The sequence below is a fragment of the Pristiophorus japonicus genome, chromosome 11 (assembly GCF_044704955.1).
Source record: "Pristiophorus japonicus isolate sPriJap1 chromosome 11, sPriJap1.hap1, whole genome shotgun sequence".
Classification (NCBI taxonomy): domain Eukaryota; kingdom Metazoa; phylum Chordata; class Chondrichthyes; family Pristiophoridae; genus Pristiophorus; species Pristiophorus japonicus.
In genome coordinates this window covers 149338177-149357929 of record NC_091987.1, presented here as the reverse complement: position 1 = coordinate 149357929, position 19753 = coordinate 149338177, and the positions used below count along the sequence as shown (strand labels likewise).

General features: G+C 47.1%; 1 protein-coding gene across 6 annotated transcripts in view; it reads left to right on the top strand.

The window, feature by feature from the left end:
* The window catches only part of akap11 (A kinase (PRKA) anchor protein 11), a 130566-nt gene that overhangs the window by 69355 nt on the left and 41458 nt on the right, over window positions 1–19753 (top strand). For 4 of the 6 annotated variants that reach the window (XM_070894152.1, XM_070894153.1, XM_070894149.1 and 1 more), the window contains 4 exons: window positions 142–409; window positions 5711–10598; window positions 15329–15487; window positions 18536–18619. In XM_070894152.1, coding sequence (XP_070750253.1) covers window positions 142–409; window positions 5711–10598; window positions 15329–15487; window positions 18536–18619 — 5399 coding nt within the window. The remainder of the gene's footprint in view (window positions 1–141; window positions 410–5710; window positions 10599–15328; window positions 15488–18535; window positions 18620–19753) is intronic. The other 2 variants (XM_070894151.1, XM_070894155.1) reach the window with 1 other exon arrangement.

Here is a 19753-nt window from a genome sequence, read left to right as displayed (position 1 = left end):
TGTTTTAAGAGCAGTTTTCAGTCGTGTGTATGTTGCTGTTATAACGATATTGAAGATCAGGATTACATCAGAAGGATTTTGATTTTATCTCGTTTCTTACTAGCTTCCATGTGTCAAAACAAATGTTATTTGATTTTGCAGTGTTCCCTGTCAGAAGTGGTCTGTCTGATGCGGTATCCTCCAGCATTCCTGAAGTACAGCGAAAACTCTGTATTCTCCATGCTTGGCAAGTATACAACGGGAATTCAACTGTCTCTGGAGGTCCACACAGCACCGAATCATCAAACTGATGTATACCACGTGGAGGAGGATGACACCAATCAGTCTGTATCGTCCATTGAGGACGACTTTGTGACTGCTTTCGAACACTTGGAAGAAGATGAAGCAGTAACCACATGTGGGACAGCAGGTAAATGGAGACTACACCACTAGCTGGATTAGAAACAGTAATCAACCCCCCCCCCCCCTCTTAAGATTGTTTGTTGAGCTGTCCCATTCTTGCTGAACACAAGATCTGGACATGATTCCACGATCCATGTCAATGGGCAGGCAGTGGCCAAATGGGCCTGTCCTGTATAAATATCAAAGCCTCCGATGTCGAATGCAGTCGTGTACTGGTTATACAGGAACCCAGAGGTTGCGTGCTCAACTCCCAGCATGGGAAGTTATGAAATTAAAATCAATGTATCTGGCAATTAGTGGTCTGGCACCAACAAGACAGAAAGACTTGCATTTATAGAGAGCCTTTCACGACCACTGGACGTCTCAAAGCGCTTTGTAGCCGATGAAATACTTTTGGAGTGTAGTCACTGTTGTAATGTGGGAAATGCAGCAGCCAATTTGCGCACAGCAAGCTCCCACAAACAGCGGTGTGATAACGACCAGATAATCTGTCTGTACTGTGTTGATTGAGGGATAAATATTGGCCAGGCCACCGGGGATAAATCTCATGCTCCTCTTCGAAAAAGTGCCGTGGGATCTTTTATGTCCACCTGAGAGAGCAGACGGGGCCTCGGTTTAATGTCTCATCCAAAAGCCATCAGATTGTTGTAAAAACCCAACGGTCTCACTTATGCCCTTCAGAGAAGAGAATCGGCCACTCTGACTCACCCTGGCCTACGTCTGGCTCTCGCCCACACCCTGTGCTTCACTTTTGATGCTTTCTGAAGTGGCCAAGCAAGTAATTGAATTGTTAGAGCAACTAGGCACAGGAAGCAAATGTGCCGTTGCCAGTCTCCTCCACATCTGGAGAACAAATTAAAAAACCAGGTTACAAACGTTCAGCAGCCAACAACAACAACTGGTATTTATATAGCGCCTTTAACGTAGAAACATGTCCCAAGGCACTTTACGGGAGTGTTATAAGAAAAAACAAATACATTTGACACCAAGCCCCCCAAGAAGAAATTACAGCAGGTGACAAAAAGCTTGGTCAAAGAGAGAGGTTTTAAGGAGCTTCTTAAAGGAGGAAAGAGAGGTAGAGAGGCAGAAAGGTTTAGGGAGGGAGTTCCAGAGCTTAGGGCCCAGGCAGCTGAAGTCATGGCCACCGATGGTTGAGTGATTACAATCAGGGATGCTCAGGAGGGCAGAATTAGAGGAGCGTAGACATCTGAGTGGGGGGTGGGAAGGTGCTGGAGGAGATTACAGAGATATGGAGGGATTTGTAAATAAGGATGAGAATTTTGAAATTGAGGCGTTGCTTAACCGGAAGCCAATGTAGGTCAGCGAGCACAGTGGGTGATGGGTGAGTGGGACTTGATGCGAGTTAGGACACGAGTTTTGGATGACCTCAAGTTTACGTAGGGTAGAATGTGGAATGCCAGCCAGGAGTGAGTTGGAGTAGTCAAGTCTAGAGGTAACAAAGGCATGTATGAGGGCTTCAGCAGCAGATGAGCTGAGGCAGGGGCAGAGACGGGCAATGTTACGGAGGTAGAAATAGGTGGTTTTAGTTATGCCATGGATATGTGGGCGTAAGCTCATTTCAGGGTCAACTATGACACCAAGGTTGCGAACAGTCTGGTTCAGTCTCTGACAGATGCTAGGGAGAGGGATGGAGTCGGTGGCTATGGAACGCAGTTTGTGAAGGAGACCAAAGACAATACCGCGGACCTAAGCTCTGGAATTCCCTCCCTAAATCTCTCTCCTCCTCACTGCCTCTCTCTCCTTCTCGCTACATCTCTCCTCCTTTAAGACACTGCTTAAAACCTACTTCTTTGACCAAGCTTTTGGTCACCTGGCCTAATATCTCATGTGGCTCCGTGTCAATATTTGTTTGCTAACACTCCTGTGAAGTGTCTTGTGACATTTTACCATGTTGAAGGCGCTATATAAATCCAAATTGTTCTTGTAATGTTGTACATTGTTCAACATGGTTTTTTTCACTGCCAATTCAGTGTTATTATCTCGATAAGTTTTATTTCATTTCGGTATTCAATTAAATTCTTTTATAAAAAATGCTAAATATTAATTTTTTGATGTCCCGTACAAGTTACACAAGTTATTGGAATTATTTGTTCTATTTTAGGATCAGCAAATGGTGGGACTCTTAAGTGTTCCTAAATACGTAATTGACTAATATCTCTTTATAAGAAAAAAATGGTTTAAACTTTAGTGCCGCAGCTTATTAAAGGTTTCCTATTTAAAGTGGCAGATAATGTGCAAGACTTGTGACTGATGACAAGCTTATCCTTCTTCACACAAGACTAGATCTAACTGCTTCAAATATAGCACAGTCCCTACCGCTTATAGTGGGTGCATTAGTGCGATCGCGGTTTGCCCTCTATACATGATGGTCGGTATAATGGGGTGGTGCTATTTCAGTCAGTGTAGAGGAAAAAAGGGACCTTGGAGTGCAGGTCCACAGATCTCTTGACGGTAGCAGGCCAGGTAGATAAAGTGGTGAAGAAGGCATACGGAATACGTGCCTTTATGAGCCGAGGCATAGAATACAAGAGTTAGGGATGTTATGCCATAAAACTGGCAAGTGTTCGTAGAGGAATGTGATCGGGGCCCAGGAGAGGCACGAGTTCGGGGCCCAGGAGAGGCGAGGGCCCAAGGGCAGCAGGGGCCAGCCCACACTGCGATATGTGTGCGCACTAGGTCCGTGCAGCAGAGCTGGTCTCCCTTGCCACTGGACCAAGACCTAGCTCTGTCAAGCCCGTGTGGTGGCTGGTGTGCAACGGTCACCACACGTTAAAAAAAAAATCCACGCAAAGGCATCTTCCACCCTTCAGGATGTAGTTCGGGGTCTGGAATATTAGGTCCTTCATTGAAACACCTGTGAATTAATCCCTTTTCAGTGTGGAAGCAAGTCATCCTCGTTTCAAAGGACTGCCTATGATGATGCTAAAACACTAGTTAGGCCACAACTAGAGTACTGCATGCAGTTCTGGTCACCATACTACAGGAAAGATGTGATTGCACTGGAGTGGGTACAGAGGAGATTTACAAGAATGTTGCCTGGACTGGAGAATTTTAGCTATGAGGAAAGACTGGGTTTGCTTTCTTTGGCACAGAGGAGGCTGAGGGGAGACCTTATTGAGCTGTATACAATTATGAGGGGCCTAGATAGAGTGAATAGGATGGACCTATTTCCCTTAGCAGAGGGGTCAACCAACAGGGGGCATAGATTAAAAGTAATTGGTAGGAGGTTTAGAGGGGATTTGAGGGGAAATGTCTTCACCCAGAGGGTGGTGGGGGTCTGGAACTCAGTGCCTGAAAGGGTGGTAGAGGCAGAAACTCTCACCACATTTAAAAAGTACCTGGATGTGCACTTGAAATGCCGTAATCTACAGGGCTACGGACCTCGAGCTGGAAAGTGGGATTAAGCTGGGTAGCTCTTTGTTGGTCGGCACGGACACAATGGGCCGAAATGGCCTCCTTCCGTGCTGTAAATATCTATGATTCTATGATTAATCATCAAGACTGTTCTTTCTGTGTGGCAGTATTTACACTGCAGTCAAGCTTCAGTCTGACCTGTAACTTTACTTAAATTGCAGCCAGTTTACAAACTGTAATTCCACCCCACTTGGAAGGGTTTGAATGCACAAAGGATTATTGCACATTAACCAGATGTTATTTACGTGTTTGTTCTTGCATTCAGTGCACCTCAACGCAGTGCAAACTAGTGAGTAAGCTCAACTGTTCCTGCCCACAATAAGCAGCGCTCTTAAGTTGCAAAAACTGGCAACTTTAAAATTGACGTTAATGCAAATGGTTTGGCCGATATAAACGATTGCCTATTTTAAAAGTGGGTATTTTAAGTAGTTTGGACTGTATTGAAAATCTACGGATGTTAGAGTTGGAATGTGATAATGACGCGGAGTGACATCACAGCCATAAGAAATAAGAGCAGGAGTAGGCTATTCGGCCCCTTGAGCCTGCTCCGCCATTCAATAAGATCATGTCTGATCTGTTCCTGGCCTCAACTCCACTTCCCTGCCCGCTCCCCATAACCCTTGACTCCCCTATCATTAAAAAAATCTGTCGATCTCCACCTTAATTATATTCAATGACCCAGCCTCCACAATTCTCTGGGAAAGAGAATTCCAAAGATTCACAACACTCTGAGAAGAAATTCCTCCTCATTTCCGTTTTAAATGGGTGACCCCTTATTCTCAAACTATGCCCCCTAGTTCTAGATTCCCCCAAAAGGGGAAACATCCTCTCTGCATCTATCCCTTATAATCTTATACGTTTCAATAAGATCACCTCTCATTCTTCTAAACTGTATAAGCCTTTTTTCATATGACATCCCTTTCATCTCAGGAATCAACCCCGTGGACCTTCTCTGAACCTTCCCCCTCCTCACCTTCATCTGCCGTCCACCACACAAAGGACCGCCACCTCACTTTTTATGAACCAAAACGTGACCCTGAGCATCAAGTGATCCGTGCGCTCAGGGTGAAGAATAAACCATGTCTGCTCTCTCTGACTACAATATGAGTTACCTCATACTCTCCTGATCTCCTTGCTAGACGGACAAATAGCTCTGGCAGACCGTACGCATCAGTCTAGTTTTGGCACAAAATACACCAATTTGCTTTCATCATCGTCATAGGCAGTTCCTCGAATCGAGGATGACTTGCTTCCACGTCAAAAAGTTCACAGGTGTTTCAGTGAAGGACCTAATGTTCCAGATCCTGAACTACATGTTGAAGGGTGGAAGATGCCTGTGTGTGAATTTTTTTAACGTGTGGTGACCGTTGCACACCAGCCACCACACGGGCTTGACAGAGCTAGGCCTTGGTCCAGTGGCAAGGGTTAACCAGGACGACTGGAGACCAGCTCTGCTGCACGGACCTAATGCACACACATATCGCAGTGTGGGCTGGCCCGTGCTGCCCCGGACCCTCGCCTCTTCTGTGCCCCGAACTCGCGCCTCTCCTGGGCCCCGATCACGTCTCTCTACAATCTCTCGCTGTTCCTTTGCCCCGACCTTGCCGCTCCTGCTGTACCTGCTCACGCTCCAATCACCGATCTGGATCTTGGTGATTGCTGTTGCTCTCCTGCTCCAGCACGTGCTGCTCCTGGAGTGGTACGCTGGTACGCCGCCATGCTGCTCCTTCCGCTCCCGGCCTGCTCCCATGGTGCTCGCAGACCGGGGGCGGCGCAGACTGCTGGCACAAAAGATGCCAATTTGCGCTCGGTAGCTACAGTCAATCTTCTGTAATTATATAAATTGTATTTTTTTTTAATTTGTGAACCACAGGCTTTGACCCCGGTGCTCCCAAACAACATCGAGATGTGGCTCTACAGACCTTCACACATGATTTTGCTGAGTCGACCACTCCCATTGGCTCTTCCCCAGGCCAAGTCTTCAGCCAATCTGTTCCACCATTACTCAGTCATCTGGTACGTTCAGGGCCATCATCTTCTGCTAAAAGTTCTGTCATAACACTAAACTCGGATCCTGGGAAGCAAAGGAGCTTTTACAGAACGTGCAATGCCCCTGGGCTGAGATCTGTCATTGAACACAAGTCTGTGCCCTCCGTTTCCCCGTCTGAGTCCGAAGATTCTGACGGCTCAAGCCCCAGTCCGGTCATCTTCTTGGATGAGGTCGGCTACCAGAAGAGTCTGAAGGCCAAGCTGGAAATACCCAAGATCCCAATACTCAAAGATGACATCGAGGACTCTGATTCTGAAGTAAGCGAATTCTTTGACAGTTTTGACCAGTTTGACGACTTGGACCAAATCTTGGTGAGCACGACAGCCAGCCCGAAGGTGGGGTCCAGCCCTCAAAGCCCACCTCAGAAAAAGAAGTCTGTGGCCAAGCTGACCTCCGACTTCGCGCTGAAACAATGCACCACTGCAGCTGCTGCTATGAATCCGCAGAAGTTTGACCATCCGGTCCTTCCCGCTGACGTCAGAAAACCCACCGCTCGGAAGGCCGAATCACCCTTTCACAGCCTGTCGGATGTACCAGATTCACCTCGGCCGGTGAATACCTCCGGCGAAGAGAATAGCCCGCTCTTCAGCCCCATCCATTCTTCTGCGTTCAGCCCCCTTGGGGCTTGCGGCAGTTCTGAGTGTTTCGCGAGGACGCAGGCCGCCGGCACTGCGATCGTTAAAGCGCAAAGCCTCGGAGCGTTCTCTTACACTTACTCAAACTACGCAGGCGATGTTTCGCACAGCATCATCAGCTCTGTGTTCAGCTATCCGCACGCTGGCGGGTTTGAGCATAAAAGGACAGCTGGGTGCCCTCCGGAAGTAAGCTGGTCAGCCGGAGCTGCACGTCGGGGAGAGCCGGCATCCACTGAAAGCCCCGACCGGAAACAACCTGCGGTTTGTGCTCCTGTGCAGCAGACATGCTCAAACACGTTCAAAGATGGCATTCAGCGAATTGCCACGGAACTAGTGGAAAAGAGCCTTGGTAGTGCCCTGAAGGACATTTCGAAAGGCGTTTCTTCATGCACGAGTACCCTGTGCCACCTGGCTGCCAGACTGACGTCCTCCGTGATTCACATGGCTCTCCAAGAGATTGGGGCGAAGGAGGCATTCTCACGGAAGAGGAGTGCCATTAATAATTTGGCGGACTATTTGGTCGGTGACGCAATCTCTGGAGCGCTGCGGGAGCTGGAGTTTGTGAAGAAACAGATCTTCAACAATGCTGTTGCCCGATTTGCCACCGATCTTGCCGAAGAACTCATCTTTGAGGGCATCATGGAAGTTTGCCAGTTCTCCCACCCAACGACACCGACATCAATCACGAGCTGGTCGCTCGATGACGAAGAAAAGGTGGTGAGCTCCTATGCGAGGGATTTGTCGGAATCGGTCCTACAGGAAGCCTTTATTGAATTGTCCCAGGTGGATGTGACGTTCACAGCACAAGCAGCAATTAGCATTTCTCTGGACAATATTAAAGATGTTGGCAGAGAAGATGTAACCCAGGCACTAAAGACTGCCAATGACCCGGCCAGTGTTCGACAGAGGACGCTGCTTCGAGATCCCGAAGGGAATTGTGCAAATGCTGTGGCAAGGAATGCATTTGATGGTTTGCATTGGAGCGAGAAGGAGTATACAATAGAAAAAGCTTTACTTTGTGTTTCTGGCATTGCGAGTTGTCTGTCAGTTCCCAGCGCTGCCAAAACTCTTTCTTGCAATTCCTTGGATTCCTGTCTGAAGTTGTGCAGTCATCGTATATCACCCGATGTGACACCGGAACAAGCTGCAAACACTGGTGTTGAGGGATCGTGTTTGCGGAGTAGAAAGGTGGATGACGTGTTGCCTGTTGGCTATGTGCATCAGCCGATGGATCCTGCAAGTCACGTCACCTATAGTGGGCACATTTCCTGCGACAACATGTTTCTCTGCACTGAAGCTCCTGGCGCTGATGACCATGAAATATTAAGGAAAAGTGAAGATTTGGACACCAACGTTACTGCTACAGCATCGCAGAATTGGCAAGCAACAGTAGCAATGATTGATATTGTGGTCAACAATGCTTTCGACTTGGTGACTCCACCTAGAGTTGAATACATGGTGGAGGATTACGCTTCTAAACTGAGTAGAAAAATACTAGCGGAGCCTGTGTCCGAGAGCTTGGCCGTTCCTGAGAATCACTTTGCCGCGCGGTTGGCCGAATCGGTTGTGAAGAATTCGGTGGATGAAGTGAAAAGGGGAGTCACGAAACCCCGCGAGGCGTTTGCCGCAGGTTTACAGGCTAAAGAAACCCCCGGGATACTCGGAGAGATTCCAGAGGGCCGGAGGCAGGAGCAGCGGACGGTTGGGAAAATGATTTCCGGTGGTCAGCAGCAAAGCACGTACCCTCAGTCGCCGGACCTGCTGCGGACGCCGCCGGTGTCGCCTGCCGAGTGCACTCCCGGCAAAGGACTAACCATCCCTCGGCACTTTGCGCAGGAGCTCAAGGGCCACTTGGCAGAAGAGTTCCCTCCGTGTACTCCGCCACCGAGCCCCACCGTCGCGCTCAGGAATTTTGATGCGGAGAGTTCAGATGGTGTGGGTAGTCTTGAGCTTGCAGACACTCTCAAGTCATTGACAGAACAGTTCCGAGGTCGTGTCTTAATACCAACCTGTCAGGCGTCCTCCACCGAAGTGACTGGACCGAATCAAGAGATGAGTGTAGGGGTGCTTGACAGGCTAGGGATCGGGCTGAACAGAGATGGGCTATTTTCCGAGGACAATTTGATCAGCACGGAAGGGAGCTCAAGTCGGTCTCCCGGCACACCCCCACCGACGCCACACCAATCGTTCCACGACAAGAGGCTGAAGAGCTTCAGCAGGAAGCTGAAGGGAGAGCTGGCTAAAGAGTTCATGCCAGTCACCCCACCGTCCACCCCCCGCAACCATTCTGCCCCCGGCCTGGCAGAGATGGCCCAGGACACAGAGGAAAAGGCCGAGTTCGTGCTGAAGCTAATGAGGTCGCTGTCCGAAGAAGTCCTGGACAACGAGGACGACGACAGCTTTGATTTTGCCGAGGGGCACCCAGAGGCGAGGGAGCAGCCTAGTCCGAGCTCGAGACGGGAAGCAAAGGTTTTGGAGAAAGAGGAATTAAAGTCCGACATTAAGCGGCACGCCCTACAGTATGCCACTCAGCTGGCGTCGAGCATCGTTTCCATGGCAACTGAGATTGCAGCCATTTGTGTCGAAGATGCCGGCAAATGTGACAGCGGGGACGTGAAGTGCTTCAGGGTCTCTCCCAGCAACCTGTGGAAATCGGGAGCCCGAAGTGAGCTGCACACTCGGACTGCAATCACTGAAAGGAAAGTTCCCGAGGAAGTCGTGGGTTCCTTGTGGAGCTACGCGGGCAAGGTGGCGGGCGAGGTCATTCGGGATGCCACCAAAATCATCAGCTCCAAGAAGCACAAGGTGAGAAAATTCAGGAAGGATGGCTGGCAAGTTGAGAGCAATGAATCCAGCTTCGGGGAGCAAGAGAATCTTGGAATCGAAGGGTTAAATACCATGGCGGACCAGTGGTCTCGGGAGCTTGTGGATTCTGTGCTTCACTCCCCCCAAGGTCACGCGCCTGGGGTCATGTCGAAGCATTCGAGCTGCGAGAGTGTGACCGATGAGTACGTAGAATATATCATGAGAATGATTAGCAAAGAAGGTGGAAACGGCGAGGTGATCGTGGACCACTATGCTAGCAAGCTTGCCTTTAGGACTGTGAAAGTTGGCCTTGAGCAAGCAGCCAGGAGAATCAAGCAGAAGTACAAGAGGAGACTGCTTTCCTCACAACAGTTGAGAGGTGACAGTGCGGCCAAGGACCTGTTCAAGTTTCTGACGAGGGAGGAGGGCCAAGACACGGACCCCTATAGGAGAGGGCAAGATCAAAGAATGAACAGGAGGGGCTCCAGAGATTTGGCACGGTTCGCGGAATCGGTTGCTCAAAATATCACGTATGAAGTGGCACAGAAGCTGAACACGGCGTCTGGCGCGCATGGCATGCCCAAGTCCCTAACGGACTCCTGCCTTTACAAAAGGTCCCAGCTGGAACTGATGGCTGAGGACCTCATCAAGAAGACGTGGACTTGCTCAATCCAGCCCATCATCCAGAGAACCAAACGCTACCACAGCACGGGAAGTTTAAACGATTCCGGATCTAGCCTCGACAGCACAAATCGAGCACTGGAACATTATATCAGAAAATGTGGCGCCGACCTCCTCCAGCTGAACGCGGTCGAGGATGGGGTAGGCGCTCCAGAAGGTAGCAAGCAAAAAGAATGTTTAACGTACGCAGAAAAGTTGACAGAAGTGGTTTTAAAATGCTCTTCAACGGATAAAGAATCTAGAAGCTACACCAACAGGCTAAGTTCCCAGACGGCTGGGTTCTGCAGCAAAAATACCGCAAGAGCTCCATGGCATACCAGCAAACCGCTTACAAGGCCAGAACACATTGTCCATAGAACACTTGGAGCTTGTCAGCTCGACGTGCCGAGGATCCACATTGACCTGGAGCAGCGGGGAGTTTTTGCGGAGGATTTGATGTCGATGGCCATTGAGAAAGCCAAGCGAGATCTCAGTAACACAAGCCTAGCTGCAGATAGTGGTATTGGACAGGATGGAACAAGCTTCACCGAAAGTCTGGCAGCAGAAATAATGACTTCAGCCATGTTCAATGCCAGCCAGTCAATCATCAGGTAAATGAAAGTTGGCCTCCTGTCATTTTATGTTAAGTAGAATTGAAAGTTCTTTCTCGTTCCCTCAAGTGCCAAATAGGATATTACCGTCATCTCATGGGGAGGTTGTTGGGTGGAAATCACCGGGGAACACTGTCATGTTAAGGAATTTTGGAGCAGTCAGCTGATCTCCCACCCAGCCCCACAACCATGCCGTTGATTATTGGCTGTGGTTCTCTGTTGCCTCCTGTACCTGCAAGAGTTTTTAGTCGCCGTTGTCTGTTGCAAACTGCTAGACTTCTACCGATAGAGACAGAAGCTTCCAGAAATACACCTCAGGTTAAACAGGTTATGCCCAATTTGGGTGCGTACATTTCATGAGAACTGAAGCCTGAAAGATAAGCAGGCACCTGAATGAGATTGGAAAAATATACAGAAATAGATGTGAGCGGCGTCCCTCCCACCAGCCCTGTTATTCATTAAGAATTATTTGTACTGGGAGCAGAGCTTTGGGGATGAATCCACATACACATCGTGTATCACCCTCTCCGCCTCCGCCTCAGCTCATCTGCTGGTTGACGACTCTAACCTCCAACACCTCTCCACCATCGTCCAGCTGGGTGGGACTGCACTCTCCTGGTTCCATTCTTATCTATCTAATCATAGCCAGAGAATCACCTGCAACGGCTTGTCTTCCACACACCCCCCACATCGTTACCTCTGGTGTCCCCCAAAGATCTATCCTTGGCCCCCTCCTATTTCTCATCTACATGTTGCCCCTTGGCGAGATCATCTGGAAACACAGCATCATTATCCACATGTCCGCTGATGACACCCAGCTTTACCTCACCACCACTTCTCTCGACCCCTCCACGGTCTCTAAACTGACACATGGCTTGTCCGACATCCAGTTCTGGATGAGCAGAAGCTTTCACCATTTGCCATTGTTTTTGGTTCCGGCCACAAATTCCTTTCCCTAGCCACTGACCCCATCCCTCTCCCCAACCTCTGAGGCTGAACCAGGCTGTTCGCAATCTTGGTGTCATATTTGACCCCGAAGTGAGCTTTCGACCACATATCCGCAGCATAACTAAGACCGCCTATTTCCACCTCCGTAACATCACCCATCTCCACCCTTGCCTCAGCTCATCTGTTGCTGAAACCCTCGTCCATGCCTTTGTTCCCTCTAAACTTGACACTTCCAATGCACTCCTGGCTGGCCTCCCACATTCTACCCTACATGATCCAAATCCCGTGTCCTAACTCACACCAAGTCCCGTTCACTCATCACTTCCTGTGCTCGTTGACTTACATTGGCTCCCGGTTAAGCAACGTCTCGATTTCAAAATTCTCATCCTTATATTCAAATCCCTTCATGGCATCGCCCCTCCCTACCTCTGTAATCTCCTCCCACAACTCCCCGAGGTCTGCGCTCCTCTAATTCTGCCCTCCTGAGCATCCCTGATTATAATCGCTCAACCATTGGTGGTCGTGCCTTCTGTTGCCTAGGCCCCAAGCTCTGGAACTCCCTCCCTAAACCTCTCCGCCTCTGTACCTCTCTTTCTTCCTTCAAGTGGCTCCTTAAAACATACCTCTTTGACCAAGCTTTTGATCACCTGCGCTAATTTATACTTATGCAGCTCGGTGTCAAATTTTAATCGCATAACACTCCTGTGAAGCGCCTTGGGACGTTTCACTACGTTAAAGGCACTATATAAATACACATTGCTGAAACCCTCATCTATGTCTTTATTACCTCTGGACTCGACTATTCAAAGGCTTTCCTGACCGGCCTCCCATCTTGCATCCTCTGTAAACTTGAGCTTATCCAAAACTCTGTTGCTCGTGTCCTAACTCACACCAAGTTTGGAATGGAATCACAGTGCCAATGCTTATCTTTCAGTAGTTATAGAAACATAGAAAATAGGAGCAGTAGTAGGCCATTCAGCCCTTCGAGCCTGCACCGCCATTCACTATGATCATGGCTGATCCTCTATCTCAACACCATATTCCCACTTTTTCCCCATACCCCTTAATGTCTTTTGTGTCTAGAAATCTATCTATCTGCCTCTTAAATATATTCAGTGACTTGGCCTCCACAGCTTTCTGTGGTAGATAATTCCACAGGTTCACCACCCTCTGAGTGGAAAAATTTCTCCTCACCGGTCCTAAATTTCCTACCCCGTATCCTGAGACTGTGACCCTTTGTTCTAGACTTCCCAGCCAGGGGAAATATCCTCCCTGCATCCAACCCAGTCAGAATTTTATACATTTCAATGAGATCCCCTCTCATTCTTCTAAACTCTAGTGAATACAGGCCGAGTCGACCCAATCTCTCCTCATACGACAGTCCTGCCATCCCAGGAATCAGTCTGGTGAACCTTCGCTGCACTCCCTCTATGGCAAGTATATCCTTTCTTAGGCAAGTTATGAGGGTGATGTATGTTTAATTGTACCTATAACTCATTAAAAGTTTAGTGTAGGCGTTACACTTCCTGCCATGCTTCAGGCATCACACGTGAGCGTATCCTCTGACTCACCGTGAGTAGTCCTGAGAGACATCTGTAAATATTCATTTAAAATATCTAACAGTTCGAAGAACGTTTTGGTGGGTTTGGTGGGGGGGTGGGGTGGGGGGGGAGGGGGGAAAGAGATGTTTTGCTGAACTCTGTTACGCCTTTATTATGGCTAACAGCTGTGCAATTGTATTCGTCTCACCACATCTGGAAAGTGCTTATTCGTCCTGTCAAAAGGGTATTCCAGTGCCCAGTGTCAATGGATTCCTTGCATTATATTGTTGCGTTTCGGCCAATCATCCAATCTCATTCTCACTCGTATTTAAAAATGTTGATGTTGCCAAAGTGTAGTCATAAGTCTTGACGTCAAAGGAAAATATATATTCTTTGAAGTGATCATTGGCTACTGAAGAGAGTCATAAGAACATAAGAATTCGGAGCAGGAGTAGGCCATTCGGCCCCTCGAGCCTGCTCCGCCATTCAATGAGATCATGGCTGATCTTCGACCTCAATTCCACTTTCCTGCACTGTCCCCATATCCCTTGATCCCCTTAATATCCAAAAATCTATCGATCTCCGTCTTGAATATACTCAAAGACTGAGCCCCCACAGTTCTCCTGACCTGAGTGGAGCTGAGTCCATGATTGGATCAGCCATGATTGTATTAAATGACGGAGCAGGCTCGAGGGGCCGTATGGCCTACTGCTGATCCTATTTCTTATGTTCTCTGGGTAGAGAATTCCAAAGATTCACCACCCTCTGAGTGAAGAAGTTTCTCCTCATCTCAGTCCTAAATAGACGACCCCTTATCCTGAGACTGTGACCCCTAGTTCTGCACTCCCCAGCCAGAGGAAACATCCTCCCTGCATCTACCCTGTCAAGCCCTGTAAGAATTTTGTCAGATCTGTGAGAATGTCTAAAGTAGACCAACAGAAACAAAATGCTATACTTGGAGCACCGTGCAAGGAACCGAGCTAGTGCAGGATAAGCTTGTATTCGATAGTGGAGATAGCATTGTAATATCATAGACTAGTACGGCACAGAAGGAGTCCATTTGACCCCTCGAGTCTGCCCCGGCTCTTTCGAAGAGCAATCTAGTTCGTTCCACTCCCCTGCGCTTTCCCCATAGCCCTGCAATTTTTTCTATTGTGACGTGTACTGACTGGAGGTAGACATGGGCACTGAACAGCTCCAAGAGCAGGAAAAGCAGTACCTGTACGTGTTGGAAATGAAGGGGCAGGAGGAAATTGAACAGCAGGAATGCGAGTTGAAATTGCACAAAGGGGGAGAGCATGAGCGGGAAGCTGAGGGAAGAGAGACGCAGCACAAGCGTGATCTCCCAATGGTGCAAGGAAGCAGGAAGATCAAACCAGCACAGTCAGAGTTCAGCAGCTCTGGTAAGAGCAAGCTTAAAGCACCTCGCATGGGGAGGGGGTGGGTTGGGGGTGGGGGTGACTGTCGGGGAGAGACTGAAGAACAAGAGCGATTGTTGGTGAGAATGACAGAGCCAGATCAGCTGAGAAAGCAACATAAATTGCAGAACATGGTATGCTTGGTGTAGCCCACCGTGCAGAGAGCCTTGAGACATCTAGCCTGCTTACTTCAGTTATTGATGGCAATTGTCACCTTTATAAAATGAGAATTGTTTTAATCTTACTTTCTGTTTTTAGATGTGATACATATTTTTAAAGTTCAAAATTTATTTTAAGCCTATTCCTTTATAATTCAGGTTTTAAATAGTGGTAGGAAGTAATATTTAAATGCACTACTGTTACTTTTTCATCCAACCCATTGGGCTGGGATGGCACCTACACCATCTGTGTGCCTTTATTCTTCAAAAAAAGCTTGCAATCTTGAGATATTCTCAATTCAAATTTGGCCCAAATCTCAACAATCCATCTAATTTTGAAAACCTATCCTCCGCATTATTGACTGTCTCTGGTAATTCGACCAACACTTGCTGTCTGCACTCTCCTGTATGAAGTGTCTCGTGATGCTCCTTACATTATCGGCTCTGTACAAGTGCAAGCTGTTAGTTTTAGGAGATAGTGCAGGCACGTACAGGCCCTCAATTCTACCTCTGTAAAACCAAAATAATCAAGGGCTGTGTTTGCAGCACAATATTCAAATGGTTGCTTCTTTGAACAGTGGGCAAGATTGATTGCTTCTGCAGTGTGGTTTTATACGTTAATGTTATCGAAAGATACTAAGGCACTTGTACTTGTCTGCATGCAGCGGCAATCTTAAGGATGGATTGAGGTCAACTGATTCCACCACAACCAGTCAACAGCTTAGCCTCAGCATTGGCGATGACAGTACCGGCAGCTGGTCCAATCTGAGTTTTGAAGATGAACATCCAGATGAGACGAGCAGCTTCCTGCACCTCAGCGACAGGTAACTACAACCACATCAGTCAGTGTTTGCTGTACAAAGCACAGTTCACATTTTTATTATAGTTAAACCATTTTAAATGAGATCAACTAAAAGATATTTATCTTCCCTGTAATTAATGAGCAATCTGGAATTATGAAGTGCATGGGGGTTTGAACAGTTCACTTCTAAAGAACAGTACATGAAATCATATGAATTTAACCAATTACCATATAAAATAAGTGCCCTACAGTATAGGGGAGTCTTGTTTAAGTCCTGTGTCTTGTTGGTTTTATACAAGAAGACACTATTTGACATTGGCCCCAGTGGCTATTTAAAAAATCGTATTAGAGTGTTTAGCTTCATATCTAGAACACGTGCAGAGACATAAGAACATAACATAAGAATTAGGAGCAGCAGTAGGCCATTTGGTCCCTCGAGCCTGCTCCGCCATTCAGTGAGATCATGGCCGATCTTCAACCTCAACTCCACTTTCCTGCACTATTCCCATATTCCTGATTCCCTTAATATCCAAAAGTCTTATCGATCTCCATCTTGAATATACTCACTGACTGAGCCTCCACAGCCCTCTGGGGTAGAGAATTCCAAAGATTCACCACCCTCTGAGTGAAGAAATTCCTCCTCATCTCAGTCCTAAATGGCCGACCCCTTATTCTGAGACTGTGACCCCTGGTTCTAGACTCCCCAGCCAGAGGAAACATCCTCCCTGCATCTACCCTGTCAAGCCCTATAAAAATGTTGTATGTTTCAATGAGATCACCTCTCATTCTTCTAAAACTATAGGGTAGTCACCTCAACTCCCCCCCCCCCCCCCTCCCATCCCAGGAATCAGTCTGGTGAACCTTCATTGCACTCCCTCTATGGCAAGTATATCCTTCCTTAGGTAAGGAGACCCAAACTGTACACAATACTCCAGGTGTGGTCTCACCAGGGCTCTATATAATTGCAGTAAGACATCTTTACTCTTGTACTCAAATCCTCTTGTAAAATGGATATGCACCCTACCTGTTTGTGCTGCGGAATGTGTCCCATGTGAACTCTATTGTTCAGCTCCATTTAAAATGAGTAGCAATAGAAAATTGGACGGAGGCTGCTGAATTTGCATTCTTGTACCTGTCGCAGCTTGCTGATGTATAAACAGAGGCAGATAAAACAGTCTTTAGCCGCACTTCTCTTAAGCTACTCTCGAAGCATTTTTGGCTTGTGTTTTCGAGATGTAGTCACAGCTCTGTAAAATTAATATCAAGAGTTGATACGTATTGTGAAAAGCCGGCATTGCATTCTATCATGAGACTGGAAAGGAAATCTGTTTTAACTTGATGCAAGTGAGTTAAACAGTTAAGAGTTTCCTTTAGGTCTCACTTCACAATTTAGATGCACGGGGGAAGGGGGGGGGGGGTGTAGATGGACAAGGGGGAAATAAGTGACTTGTGTGGATGTATGTCCCCTGCCTATTTTTGGATCATAGGAACAGGAATAGGACATGCAGCACCTCGAGTCTGTTCCACCATTCAATTCGATCATGGCTGATCTGTACGTAAACTCCACCTTGGTTCCGAAACCCTTAATAACCTTCCCGAACAAAAATCTATGAATCTCAGTTTTGAATTTTTCAATTACCCTCATCCTCAACAGCTCTTTAGGGGAGCACGTTGCAGGTTTCCATTACCCTTTGTGTGACGTTCTTCCTGATATCCCCCCAATTGGCCTAGCTCTAATTTTAAGGTTACCCCCTGCCACCCTTGTTCTGGACTCCCCCACCAGAGGAAATAGTCTCTCTCTCTCTCTCTCTACCCCATCAAATCCTTCAATCATCTTAAACACCGCAATTAGATCACCCCTTAATCTTCAATAGTCAACTTCACTGGCAAGTCACTTATTTTTCCAGTTTCAATTAATTGGATGTTTTATGACACTCAATTATTGTACACCTGCTTGTGTCCGTCAGTGCGAACTTTGTTCCTATGTTTCAGACTGACCAATGACCAGGGGAGCAGATGCTTTAAGCCCGATTTTGTCCTGAGAACTAACGGGCAAAAGTAAACGTACAGAGAATGATGGTCATGTGGTAATTGAAAGAAATCCATACTCCCTTTCAGGAGGACAGTAACCATTTTTGTAAGAGAACAGATGACTGTTTTTTGATTTACTTAGGGAATTGTGAAGCAGGGTATTGTTACCTAATTTAGTGTTTAGTGCCAGAAATGAGAGAGTAGATATTTAAAGTATGTTCATTATGTAATCTTGAAAAGCATTTAAGGGGTTATTTTCTGAAGTTAACAAAATAAAGTGCCCCTGTATGTCTCTTGCCTTCATTGTAACAAGTTCCATCAAGTACACGGTTTTAATTTGTTTAAAATTAAACGGCAAACTCCTTTGCTCTTAGATATCTTTATGCCCTCCTAGAGAAGTAAAATTAGTCAATCTCTCTTCTCTAAATGGCATAACATTGCATCTGTGGTAACTATTTTTAGTCTAGCTTATTAACACACATCAGTTCTGCTCCTATTGCTTACAGCATTTTTTGAAACTCTCGGGCTGGTGCAAAAAGTAGGTCAGCGAAGGAAAAAGGTTAATATTGACAAACAAACAGCAAAACTATAGATGGTGGCACCAAACCTGCCACATTTAGTGTCCAGGCACGGGATTCCGCGGGCTCAGAAGCTGGCCAATGCAGGTGGTGAATCAGAGCCAGTGTGTTACCCACCCGACCTCCGACCCCCCCCCTCCCCTCGCTCTGAGCGAGGCTACACGCTGGCAGTTGAGCCTCGCCGTTTTGGCTCTTCGATGTCACAAATAGCCAAAGATACCAGTCTGCTCGGAAAAGATGTTCCAAGTATTCGTTTTTTGAAGACATTGACACAGAAGAAAGCTGGTGAATTGCACGTTGGGTACAGGATCAGTGACAGAAAATGCACTGTCTCTGTGTTCTAGAATTGCTGTGTGTGTGTGTGTGTGTGTAGTTTGACCAAACAATGGGAATGGGGAGAGGAAATGAGAAAATATGGTCAGTTACTCAATGTCCACTGCCTTTCTTTTCCTTTCCGGCAGTAATGGCAACAGCAGTAGCTGGAGCAGTCTGGGGTTAGAAGGAGATATATATGAGGAGAATATTTCCTTTCCACCATCAGACAGGTTGGTGTAGTCCAGGATTAATGAAAATTGGTTTGAGTTAGGAAGCTTCATTAGCTGCATGAGAACATGGCTTTGGAAGTGAAGCGCTTAAGTAGCATGTGCATGCAATGAAAGGCCTATCGACAGGTCTGTGATAAATACATGCAAATTCTAAATGTGGTACAATTTAAAAGGCTGGTTTTTGATATTAATCGCCTCCAAAGAAACCATTTTCTGCTTATTGCTTTCTTTCTCAGTGCATGTTCTGATTGATTGTTTGAAGGGATGTGGCATTTTGCCCCATCTGATTTCTCTAATAACTTACTTCTCATGGAATTTCATATTTAATGACACGGGTTTAATTAGCGCAGTATGATCTGTGATCAGGGCCAGCCGCCAACATGGCTTCAGCGATTGTACTAAATCGGGTATATTCAGCAGGCCACTCCCAGCATGGAGCCTTACAGGATGGGAACCCAGGGCTGAAGAATTTGCACCAGATTGTAACCCTATCTCCAACCCCAGATGGGTGAATGTGCCCAAATATGACCCTGAGAAAATTCACATTAAATGCCCTGCTCCCAAAGCATTGTGGTGTCCTGCAACAAAAATAATAATGTGGAGGGATCTTCGGGTTTGTGAAAGAATGAAACAAAGAAAGAAAGAAAGACTTGGATTTATATAGCGCCTTTCACGACCACCGGACGTCTCAAAGCGATTTACAGCCAATTAAGTACTTTTGGAGTGTAGTCACTGTCGTAATGTAGGAAATGTGATGGCCAATTTGCACACAGCAAGCTTCCACAAACAGCAATATAATAACCAGATAATCTGTTTTAGTGATCTTGATTGAGGGATAAAAAATTGCCAGCACAACAGGGCTAACTCCCCTGCTCTTCTTCGAAATAGTGCCACGGGATCTTTTACGTCCACCTGAGAAAGCAGATGAGACCCTCGATTTAATGTCTCATCTGAAACACATCCATGCGACAGTGCGGCACTCCCTCAGCACTGCATTCAAGTTTCAGCCTAGATTTATTTGTGCTGAAGTCTCTGGGGAGGGACTTGAACCCACAACCTTCTGACTCCGAGGCGAGAGTGCTGCCCATTGAGCCACCATGCCATTCCATAAGTGCATTGCGCAGGGTATTTGTA